Source organism: Juglans microcarpa x Juglans regia, chromosome 3D (assembly GCF_004785595.1).
Source record: "Juglans microcarpa x Juglans regia isolate MS1-56 chromosome 3D, Jm3101_v1.0, whole genome shotgun sequence".
In the NCBI taxonomy this organism is placed as follows: Eukaryota; Viridiplantae; Streptophyta; class Magnoliopsida; order Fagales; family Juglandaceae; genus Juglans; species Juglans microcarpa x Juglans regia.
The window spans coordinates 2,640,041-2,652,305 of NC_054598.1; the positions used below are offsets into that span (position 1 = coordinate 2,640,041).

A 12,265-nucleotide genomic window follows, 5' to 3' on the forward strand; every position below is an offset into this window, starting at 1 on the left:
ATGCAGAAGAATATCGGGCTGCTATCTAACTATTTGTTATGTCTGATTTGTATGTGCCAGAGTTTAACCCAAGCATACACAATCATTATCACAGGCAGAATCAAGATTCAGAAAATATAAATCCATCAAACAAAAAGTGAAATTCAACAACAAAGCAAAGCAAATGGATAGAGAACAACCTCGACAGGCCACATTTGTTCACAGGTTTCGCCGGTGGAAGCAGAAGGGTTGAAAACAATCTCTGCACCATTCAAACCAAAAAGCTAACCAATTCAAAGGATGGTGCCTCCCATAACATAAATTAACAGCTATATTTCCGAAAGCCGTCTTGAAAACAGGATGCCCCGTGTCGCCTTCCATATAGAATGTGCTCTCGTTCCAGTCTCCAGTTCCGGGTATATGGTTCTGCCAAAAAAGGTCCAATTTCAGTATGTCAAGTAAGAAAGATTATAAACAGCAGACAAGCTATTAGCTTAACTTCCTATGCTTGCCAATTATGTTGCCATGATTTCCGATTACAACAACTGAATTCCAAAGAGTCTCTCCACGACTCTCATCCCTCTCAATAATTGGACTTACAACGACCATATTATATTTTAGTGCGAGATCCTGAAGAAATTTGGTTGATTCCCTATCAACAGGTTCTGCAAATTCACATCACCCCTTCTCCCGTGTAGAGAAGACATGGCATCATCCATGCTTCTTGGTTTAATTTTGAGAAGTGCTATACGGCATCTACTGTAGTGGTGCATACAATGCACACACTATGTGGATGCCTCTCATCCAATTGTTTTTTTTTTCTTCCTTTGGCTTCTCTCTCTCATCTCTCTCTCACCAGCGTCTCTCTCCCATATCTCTCTCTCATCAACTCTCTCTCATCATCTTCGCTCTCTCTCTCATCTCTGCTCTCGGTCTCTCTCTCTCTCGTCTCGCTCTCTCTCGGCTCGCTCTCTCTCATCTCTGCTCTCGCTCTCTCTCTCATCTTTGCTCTCTCTCTCTCGTCTCGCTCTCTCTCTCTCGTCTCTCGTCTCGCTCTCTCTCTCTCATCTCTCGTCTCGCTCTCTCTCTCATCTCTACTCTCTCTCTCTCTCTCGTCTCGCTCTCTCTCTCATCTATGCTCTCTCTCTCTCATCTCTCTCTGCTCTCACTCTCTCTCTCTCATCTCTGCTCTCTCTCTCTTATCTCTGCTCTCTCTTTCTCTCGTCTCACTCTCTCTCTCATCTCTCGCTCGTTCTCTCTCTCATCTCTGCTCTTTCTCTCGTTTTTCCTCTCAAACATGTAGTGTATATTTTGACAACTAATGTGTGCAAAATTGACTTCAATAAACAGTGGCTTCTATATATAATTTGTTTTTGACAAAAATTTCACTTGAGATGCAAAGTGAATGGATAAAATTATTTCACCCTCATTCCATGACCTACTTGTAGGCATAATACGTTGACTCCCGAAGCACCGGCAGCCTCAATGATTGGCTGCAATTTCTGAAAGATAGCCCTCTTTTGTTCCAGAAAAGGGCTGTTGTTGGAAGAACTATGGAGTTCTGAATAAGACCACCCTAACTGCTCGGGGTTCTCTAAAAAACTCTTTGTTTGCACGAAAACAAAAAGCCTGAAAGGATTTGATACAAAAGCTTAGGATCAATCAATAATGTTACAGCGATTATTTTAGAATTAATTACTCGGTATGAATTCTAATAAAGCAAAAGGCAAAGGAATTTATGGTGAGCCTATTACTTCAAAGAGATTCTATAACTGAAACACCATAGCAAATCTAGCATGAATGACTACCTGGAGGTCAAATTCATGTTCTGACGAGAGAGCTTTAGCGGATTCTGGAAGATCTAGCGTATCAATTGCTCTTTCACAATTAAGCCCCAGAAGCAAGCGGCTAGCTTCCTGTAAAATTGAAACCATGTCATCAGTAAATAACCCAACATTTATAGTTAAAATGAGATAAATTCAGATGAAAATTAAAAATTGAATAAAATATAGTTAAAATATTATTTTTTAATATTATTATTGTTTTGAGATTTGAAAAAATAAAATTATTTATTATATTTTATATTAAAACTTAAAAAAATTATAATAATAAGATGAGATAAATTGAGATAATCTCAATTCAAATGAGACAGAGGAAGAAAGATAACCCACCTTCCATCACAATCACAAGAATCTTTAAAGCAGTAAAGTTGACTTCTTTTTTTATTTATAAGTCTATGTAAAACACACAATTTAGATCATTTATTTTAAAATTTTTCATGTAAATCTCCGTTTAGATAGTAAGATAAGATGGAATAATTTTAAATAAAAATTAAAAATTAAATAAAATATTATTAGAATATTATTTTTTAATTATTATTATTTTTTAAAAATTAAAAAAAATTAAATTATTTATTATATTTTATATAAAAATTTAAAAAAATTATAACGATAATATGTGATGAGAGGAATTGAAATAATTTTTCAATACAAAAGAGCCTAAATCAAATTATATTATATAATCATTATTAGCCACACTCATTTATAAATAGAATATTTTTAACCCCTTGAAGAGAGAAAAAATGATTTGGCCGTATATATTATTGACAATTTGGCCCTGCTAAGCTAATTATAGGTCGACAGCGTTGGTAGCCAAGTAGTTTTAGAACACTAGTATTGGACGTATCAAATTTATCTTTAAATTTTGATGAAATATTTTTCTTATATCTAAAACTTTCTTATCTATAACTCTACATTAGATTAATTATTAAATTCATTAAAAAAATAATATAATATTAATTTTTAATAATAATATTTTATTTTTTTTATATTTTATAATTACACTAATTATATGTTAATTAATAATTTAATTTTATTCTTACATTATTATTATAAGACGGTTAAAGATTAACGTAAATAAAAAAAACTATTAGAGATTAAAAGTGAATAAAAAATAAATTTGATAAGTGAACAGTAACCCTTCAAATTTGAAAAAAAAAATATATTTATTGTAACTCAAAGTTTCACACTAATCTTTTTGGCTAATCCAATACAGCTCTCTTTTGATAAAATTTATTATATTTTACATTTGGCTAGATTTTTGATGAAGCTAATGTCAATGTTAGAGATGACATGAGATGAGAGGAGATGCTTTTAGATGAAATATGAAAATTAAAAAAATATTATTTTTTAGTATTATTATTATTTTAAAATTTAAAAAAATTAAATTGAGATTTGAAAAAATTAAATTATTTATTATATTTTATGCGAGAATTTAAAAAAATTATAATAATAAGATAAAATAAAATGAAACACTTTCAAAATCTAAACGGAGCCTTAGAACAAATTGTTCTTTAGACGATTAAAACTAGTCAGATCAATGTGATTGGACATAGTAAAATATTAGTGAAATCCTTCAAATTTATTGCTCATATATTTTAATTTTTTATTTAATAGTTAAAGAATTGATTATTAATAAAATTATATATATTTTTATTTATTTTTAATAATTAAGAATGTTAAAATAATATTTAAAAAAAAAAAAAAAACTAACGGTACGCTAAGAACTAAACGCTGGCGGCCGCTATCACCATCCTTGAACATATATATCTAAAAAACCAAATCCCCCGACTTAAAATTCTAAAAATCAATTAAAAATAAATCACGTTTTCAACTAACTCCACAAATTTCATTCTAATTCATATTCTAATTTTTTCTTAATTTTAAAATAATAATAATATTAAAAAATAATATTTTATTCAACTTTTATTCCTACTCGTACGATTAGTGATAACAGTAGAAACGGAATTTTCTCGAATAAAAGAACTGAGAAAAAGAGAGAGACAAGGAAAATAACCTGGAACAGCTCAGGCTGGAGATTTGCGCTTAGAAGAGAGTAAAGCGACTCGTAGCCACAAATGGAACCGTCGTTCAAGGCCTTAGTTTCTTCTTGAACTTATCCATTTTCTGCTTCAACGTCTTGGGATTTATCCATTTCCTTTATTTGACAGGGAGAGAAGGTGAGAATGTCGGTGGAATGGAAAATGTGTCAGAACGACACGACTCAGAATGACAAAGACGATTTGTCTCTTTCTCTTGCCTCCTTGTCGGTTTAAAGGATATTAGAAACTTTGGGAGCAAACGCAGTTCGGATATAGAGAGGTCCGTTGCAGAGCCATCGGATCAGGAAGCTGTTGATGTAGTGGTTGTGGGGTAAAGGTCACGAAGGTTTCGAAACTTGGACTGCAACGAACGGTCAAGCTACCTATTAAGAGCCCAACGTCGGTGGATCAAATATCTGCTAGATAACGGCCTCCCAATAAACATGTTTCCGTATAGAAATCACTCCCTATTTGCCACGTGTCAGTTCCCAATTTAGTTACTTGAATCGCTGGGAAAGAATCCCGCTTTCCAGAACCTCGCCGCTCCAAATCGTTCCAATGGAAATTTGAGGATTTTCACGAATCCTTTTTTTTTTTTTTTTTTCCCTGCGCAGAAAAAGGGTTTTTTTTTTTTTTTTTTTTTTTGTTTTTCCTAGGAGCTGAGAAAGTGTGAGAAAATGTCGAGAAACGAAGAGGAAGAGAGCTTGGGGGGTACATCTCCTACTACGAGCACCACCATTAGAGTCAGATCAGACCCTTTCTTGTTGGTCTGTAGGGGCTTCAGCGTCATAACCTCTCTCACTGCGATCCTCTGCATAGTCGTCAACGTTCTTTCTGCCATTCGATCCTTCGAGGACGGATCTGATGTACTTCCTCTCCCTCTTTTATCTGTCGCGGTCTATATATGTGCGCGCGCTCATGTGTACATGTGCTTATGTATTTGATTCCACGCCCAGGTGAAATATTGAGTGGTTATTTGATGGTAATTACAGATATTCGATGGGATATTCCGGTGTTATGCCGTTGGAATTGCGTTCTTTGTGGTTCTGGCTGAGACAGAATGGGGATTCATCCTCAAGTTCTCGAAGGTTCGATTTGTTCATTTGCGATATGAATTGTTATTTTTAAGTAATTTGAATTTTACGCGTAGTTCTAGGAATTCGAATTGGAAGTTGAAGCTTGAAGTGTTCGTTGTTTTTTGGAGCGATTCTGTCCCTGACTTTCCATGTGTTTCCTAATTTTCGATTCTGCTTCCATATCTTTTAACCATTTCCTCTGTGTACACAATTACGATACCCTCGTATTCTTCACACATATTGTTAGGGAAAGAACGAATGGACACGAGTGCGTTGTTTCAAGAGAGTGAAACGGATCAAAATATATGTTCTGGGATGACAAAAACTTGAAAGTGTTGTTAGACTTGTTGTGTCTTGCCTGCAATGAAAGTTCCGTTAAGACAATAGTCAGAAACGTATACGATTGATAAACAGAAAGAAAACTATATTTTCATATATCTTCTTTAAAGCAAAATTATATTTATGGATCTCTTGAAAGGACTGTAATGACTTACTTCCTGGAGAACAGATTGAGATGGCAGTTAGCTCAGCTTTCTAGTGTGGTTGCTTTTCAACTAATGACAACAAATTTGATCTCTCCAAGTAGTTTGACATACTGTTGTCATCTTGGGTCAAAAAACCATTTAAATTTTTATGTTGCTTGTTGACACCTTGCACTCTTTGGTTGTTTTTTTACTTAGCATCATGTGTTAGGACATTAGGTTATTATTCAAAGACCTTCATGGAATCCAAATGTCTGACAGTGCATATGTTACCGTTTAGATCATTGATCTTATTGAAAATCTGTCACCATTTTGCAGGTGTTGGAGTATTGGGTTGGTAGGGGTATGCTGCAGATCTTGTATGTCTTCAATTTCGTAATAAATTTGGTTTTGTCTACCTGTATATCCTCTCTCCTGACAGCGTCTAACTCTCAAACCCAATTAAAGTAAACTTGAGCTAAATTTTCAAATCCTAAAATTTTGTCTTTAATCTTTGTGATTGTGAGTTGAATTTGATTTGAGCCCAGTGCCAAACAGAACAGGCTTAGATTAATTAATCTGGAATGTACCTAAACGCATTCATGAATCATAACCATTACCAAACTAGATAAGAAGGACGCTTGACTATGATGGAGAGTGTGATAAACTATATTATTGGGCATGAGGTTGAACTCTCAAGAAATCATTAGACTTTCCCTATAAGTTACTTTTAGATTCATTAATACACAATCTGGAAAACAAATGAAAAATGTTATTTGGTTGTTGAATTAGAACTCTCTTCAGTGTTGCAGTGATGACAAGAGCTTTCCCTGACTATACTGGGGTTCGGAAGGAGCTTGTTCTTCTTCAAAACATATCAAGTTATATGCTTCTTGCTTGTGGCGTAGTCTATTTGGTTTCGGTAAGAAAATGGAAAGCACAAATTTTTATTTCAGGAGTCATGCGTGTGAGCATGTGCTTTTTCCCTCTTATTCAATTCCAAATTTCCAATAGGTTTCCTATTTGCTTCAGTTATTCAATGATGTCTCGCTACGTTGAGGTTAAAGAATTAGTTGACTAATGAATATGATGTATAAGGGTCCTTTTACTTTTATAAGTGCCTTAGTTGAGTTTTGAAATCTAAGACATCTTTGGAATGAATGAACTCAGAGCTTGTAGTTTTGCATATGTTCCCTTTCAAGTTTTTTATTTCTTTAAGTAATGATTTTATTACTTGATTCCCGTTCCAATTCCAAGGGAATCCTATGCATTGGACATCTCAAACGTGTTCGGCAGCAACAGGAGATTACAAGGGACCAAGCTGTCAAGGATCTGGAAGTAAGCTATTCCATCACTGTGTGTATAGGTTCTTTCATTTCAATATATCAGGGTTTAATCATGATGTAGATTTATGTGTGAAACAGGAGAAACTAGTCACTATTGCAAACATGGAAGGAAATTAATTGCGATTATTTCCACGTTTGATTATCTTCTAAAATTGAAATTCTTTGATAATGCAGAACGCATAATAATGGGACATTTTAGAACGTTCATACAAATATAGTAGGCTTATGTAATTATTGGGGAATGTTTGCAATAAATCTACTTTCCACCATGCTGTTTAAGGTGATAGCATTTGGAGGGTTAGGATTTCATATCTTCTGCAATTATGGCAGGTTCCTTTGAAGGCCCTGTTGACTGGTAAAATAGGCATAAAGATACACACTTCAAATCAAGTCACTTTACCAGAATGAGTTGATGGCAGTTGATTGTCTAATTGTATACATGTACTTTGGAATGATGTTAACTCCTTTCCTTCAATTGTATGGATGTTGACTTCATGCAGAAACTCTGTATTGACTTGCTTTTGCCGACAATTATAGGAATTGGAGCGACGTAGAGAGGAACTCGAACAATTGCTTGTTGCAGAGACACAGAGGGTTTAAGACTATTTGCGTGAGTAGTCCAAACACATTCAGGTTTCAAAGGCAACGGGACCGAGTCTGGAAAATTAGTCCTTTGAATTTGTATTGTCGTATGATCATGTAGTTTCATTGTGTACAATTGTTAGTTGCCTTCATGGGATTGAGTATGGAAGAAGTCCAAATTTTGTGTGTAATGGTATACTTAGTGGTTTGGATTCAGAAATGAGTTGAGATGGATCGAGATGGTTTGTGAATAGTAGAATAAAAGTTAAATTGTTTATTATATTTTGTGTGAGAATTTGGGAAAGTTGTTTTGGGATTTGAAAAAGTGGAAATTTTTATTATATTTTGTGTGAGAATTTGAGAAAGTTGTAATGATAAAATGAGGTGGATTGAGATGGGTTTTGAATTCAAACGAGGCCTAAATGGGCAAGAGGCATGTTTCTGGTAAGACCGAGGAAATTGCTAGTTATTTAAACAAGAGAGACCCCAGCAGCTCTATGCTTTGCTGTCCTGGAATTCATTTTTGAACAGCATTGTGTATCCGAGGAAGACGGTGCTTGATGCTCCCTATCTGCTCCAAAGTCCATGTTTTGGCATCTTATCTTATGTGCATAGTGCATTGTCCTATTGCCCAAGCTCTGATGTGAAACATGGATGAAAAGTAAAACGAAAGGATTGGAACAATAAAATGTTGGCACATCACCAATCATCTGAAAGATATTTTTAATTTTCAAAGATCCTTTTAATTTTTCTTTTCCAGTAACTGTAAAACCTAATTAAAAAAAGTACGCACCCTTCATTCCATAATCTCAACTAGAAACTGCTTATTGCTGTTAATGAGTAGTACTCCAATATCCTAGCATTCCCAACTCCTACATTTTTACAGGCGAAAATGAACGTACATGTACAAGAATTATTCTCGAACACACAGATACGTTCTTTCAAGTTCTTAATTCTTTGGACGAATTAATCTAAGCCCCAAAATAATAAAGAACAAAGTGCGAGTCGTTTTTGTTCAAGAAAAGCAGAGATTTTAATATTAACGGAAGTACATTTCAGAAATTCATTCAAAGTGTGTTGGGCTTTTATTAGGTTTGACAGAGACGTAGGAATTAGGATGAAAAATGAATATATGTAATAATTTGGGATGTTATTTAAGGATTTTGACACTTTGAGAAGCAATTTTAATAAATGATTGTTTTGGGGTGCAAAAGGGAAATTTCCTATTTAGAATCCACCCTTTTGTCTCGGATTTGAAACCTGCTTCCCGCTCGTCAACCACGACCCTCTCTCTCGCACTCACTCTCTTCAGCGGCGTCTCTGAATTAGCTTGGCTCATAGGTACGTTTCTCTCTGCTTCATCAATCTTTTTGTTCCTAAGTCTATGATTTGTGCTTCTCCCTACGTTCGCTTCTGATTTTTTCTGATTCCTGGCAAAAAAATTGGTCAGTTTCCCAGATCGAAACTGTCCAGGGTTTCCTCCGACTGGGTTCTTAGGAAGTGTATGAAACAAACCATTCAGAAAATGTTGCAATTTTAGGCTGTGTTTGTCTCCTCCAATATTCACAGCCTTGGGGTTTCTGCGAGACCGATTTAGAGCTGATTTTACAAGTGCAAATGGATATTGATGTTGTGTATGTGTGTTTTTGTGCATTTTCCATGCTCGAACTTTTTCTGCAAGTACCAACAAATTTTAGAAAATGGGGTTGAGTTTTTGTGACAATGTATAAGCACTACTGTGCATAAACTAGAATGGTTTTCCTTCCTTCGCTGGAAACCATCAATTAGGGAGTGTAGATTTAGATCATTGGCTTAAAATTATGACACTGTTTGCTTCAACATCACAACCCACTTTCGTCTTTAATTTTATCAGATATTCCTCAAAATCCATATTCAAAAGCAAGTGAAATGGAGGATCTCTGTAAAGAGTTAGACGAAGTCAAAGCGGAGATGGAAAAACTGAAGGCTGAGTACAGACTTAAAATAGAACATTCTGAGAGCTTAAAAACAGCCTATGATGAACAATTGCTCAGTTACCAAGAAGCTAAGCGGCAGATTGAGCAACAAGCCCAAGAACTAAATGCCAAGTCTGAGGAGATGTCTGAAGTGATGCAAATTCAAGAAGGTCTGAAATCCAGTTTGCATGAAAAAGAATTATCACTTAGGCATTTGAGTTCCGTAAATGAAAAAATCAGAGCTGATTGTGGGGAGAAATCGCAAAAGTTGGAGGAACAAAATAGAGAGTTGGTGTTACGTTTAGATGAAGTGACGGCCAGAAACAAAGAATTGGAGCAGAATGTTTGCGCAAGTCATAAGGAGATCGAGGGCCTTAAAAGAACCTTGCTAGTTACAGAGAGGAGGTGTTTTGAAGCTGAACAGAAGGCTCAAACAGCCAAAGAACTGAGGCAGAGAGATGATATGATACTTAAATTGGAGGATGAAAATAGAGATGTTTGGGATAAGTTGAAATGGAAGAATGAGCAGTTTGAACATCTTGAAGAAGCTCACATAAAGCTCCAAGATCAGTTCCAGATGTGCAAGGAGGAGTGGGAAAAGGAGAAATCGACATTGCTTGAAGAGATTTCATCATTGCAGACGAGCTTAGATGCTCAAACTCGTATCTTAGAAGGTCTTCAGACTCGTTTGGAAATGTGCAACCAAGCCTTAGCTCACGAAGAAAGCAAGAGAAAATTTCTGGAGGTTCAAGTATCTGAATTCCGGTCACATTTTGATGATGTTTTCACCCAGTGTAAAGTAGAAACGTCGGAGATCCAGAACTTGACCATTCATAAGGATGAAGAGATTGCAAGGCTGAGAAACTCACTTGGAAGAAAAGACACACTTGCAAAAGAAACGGAATTTCAAATAGTTCATCTCCAGCAAGAGAATCAAGAACTCAGAGAATCTCTCAAAGAGCTTCTGGATGCTCAAATTAGGAACGCGGGAGCCACTTGTTCACGGACAAAACTGCACAACAAGCTCAGAGGCTTGGAAGAGGTGCCTAGCAACTGTTCCAAAAATCTGAAAACAAAAGAACCGAAACTGAATTTTCAGATGGAAAGGTTGAGAACGGATATTATTAGTTACAAATTTGAACTGAAGTTGAAAGAAAAACATATAGATGAGCTTCAGAAGGAGCTTGAAAGTTTCCATTCTGAAATTGCGGTTTTGAATGAAGCGAATGCCATAGTATGGCTGGTTTTAAGATCAGAATTTTCTGAGGCTTTCACCGAAAAACTGAAAACTGATATGGAGCTACACGACAAAGAGAAGGAAGAAAAAACTTCCACTCTTACAGGGCAGTTGGAAGTGAGTAAATCTTGTCTTGATGTTGGGGAAGAAAATGAGGAATTGAAGTCCTTAAGGAAGAGGTTCGTGTCCTTGGAATATATGCAGGCTTCCAAGGAGGATGAGCTTCAGCAACATAAGAAAATGCTTGAGGAATCGTCTGAATGTCAACTTCGCTTGAAAGAGCAAGTAATGCTGATGGAAAGTGCTCTACAAAATGAGAAAAGGGATGCTTTTGAGGCATTAAAAAAGGTGAATCTTGAATTGACTGAAAAATTTCGTGAAGCCAATCAATTAGAATATGAATTACAGAATTGGAAGTCTAGTGCCGAGCACCTTAAAGCCTGCGTGGATGAAAATCAAGCTACCTGTAAACAAATGAAGACTTCCCTTATTGCACAAGCCAAGCTTGAGCAAACGCTCAGGACTGAGAAAGAAAGCCTTCTCAGCATTTCCAAAGACCAAGTGAAAATAATTGAAGGTCAGCAGCAACATATTGTTTCTCTAGAAGCTAGAATTGCGGTCATGGCGGAGGAAGTGGAAGCTTTTGTTCAAGAGAAAGACAGCATTCTCGTAATTGCTAAAGAGAAGGATAGTTTAATAGAAAATCTTCAGAAAGATATTACTTTTCTGAATCAAGAGTGCCTGAGAAGAGAAGCAGAAGCTGCAGTTCTTGGAAGGCAGGATGTAGAGAAAGCCTTTGAGCAAGAGAAAGAGAGGCTTATGTATGTCATGAATGAGAAAGACCAGAGCATCAGAGATCTCCAAGTACACGCTATTTCATTGGAACAAGATCTGGAAAGTGCAGCGATATCCTATTTCCGAGAGGTCATAGAAAAGGAAGTTGAGATTAATGTTCTTGGTGAAGCTATAAAGAAAAGTGAGTATCTGATAAAGCTAGAGATTGAAGAGAAGAACAAGGTAATTGTCAATTTAGAAAAAGAAGCCTGCAATTTACAAAAGATACTGGCATGTGAGGAGGAATCCTTGCTTCATTCAAAACGGCAGGCAGAGCAGCTTCAAGCATTACTGGAAGCTAACGAGTTTGAAACTCAAAAGTTAATGGATGCGCAGAAGAGTATGGAGGGATTATCTAAGGATCTTGACTTTGAAAAGGGGGTTCTTCTTCAGGAAACTGAGAAGTTATTGGCAGAAAGGGAAGATATCTTAGCTTATGTTGAGGAAATATTGGATCGGATTGGTGAATTTTCTTCCGAGGAGGTGAAACTGATGAAACTTTTGGGAAGAATATCGCAGAACTGCGAGGAAGAGACAGGAGGCACGACGGATTCAATGGCGCATGGTGAGATCAATTCTAATTCTACAGGAGAGAATGCAGACACATATTTTTCTGGTACAGCAAAGAAACTTGAAACAGTTGATGATGAACGATCACCGCTGAAAGAGGTCAACCATTGGTAGCTTTAATCAGGAAAAAAGATTATGTCCTGAAGAATATGCCACAAAAAAAAAAAAAAAAAAATTAATTTATCTGTCGCTTGTTTCAGAATGTCATTATGCGTTATGTGATTTTTTTTTTTTCTTCTTGCTTGCATGTGTAGTTTCTTCCGGTGGATTGTAAGATGTGTACAAGCCAATTGTCTTTTACATGCAATCTCAAAACTGTACTTATTGAAGTTTAAAATTGCGGTG

General features: G+C 35.9%; 2 protein-coding genes across 4 annotated transcripts; both read left to right on the forward strand.

The window, feature by feature from the left end:
• The first annotated feature begins 4,167 nt into the window (after positions 1-4,167).
• LOC121255501 lies at positions 4,168-7,565 on the forward strand. Of its 2 annotated transcripts, none has more exons than XM_041155860.1 (6): positions 4,168-4,725; positions 4,852-4,947; positions 5,736-5,776; positions 6,201-6,318; positions 6,654-6,734; positions 7,280-7,565. In XM_041155860.1, the coding sequence occupies exons 1-6, from the start codon at positions 4,537-4,539 to the stop codon at positions 7,340-7,342; spliced, it is 588 nt and encodes a 195-aa protein (XP_041011794.1). In that variant the 5' UTR covers positions 4,168-4,536; the 3' UTR covers positions 7,343-7,565. The 2 variants fall into 2 exon arrangements, with proteins under 2 accessions (XP_041011794.1, XP_041011795.1); XM_041155861.1 differs by having other exon boundaries at positions 4,188-4,725; positions 7,243-7,565.
• A 911-nt stretch (positions 7,566-8,476) lies between these two features.
• LOC121255354 (uncharacterized protein At4g38062-like) lies at positions 8,477-12,249 on the forward strand. Of its 2 annotated transcripts, none has more exons than XM_041155626.1 (2): positions 8,477-8,665; positions 9,198-12,249. In XM_041155626.1, the coding sequence occupies exon 2, from the start codon at positions 9,233-9,235 to the stop codon at positions 12,032-12,034; it is 2,802 nt and encodes a 933-aa protein (XP_041011560.1). In that variant the 5' UTR covers positions 8,477-8,665; positions 9,198-9,232; the 3' UTR covers positions 12,035-12,249. The 2 variants fall into 2 exon arrangements, with proteins under 2 accessions (XP_041011560.1, XP_041011561.1); XM_041155627.1 differs by having other exon boundaries at positions 8,485-8,665; positions 8,775-12,249.
• The last annotated feature ends 16 nt before the right edge of the window (positions 12,250-12,265 follow it).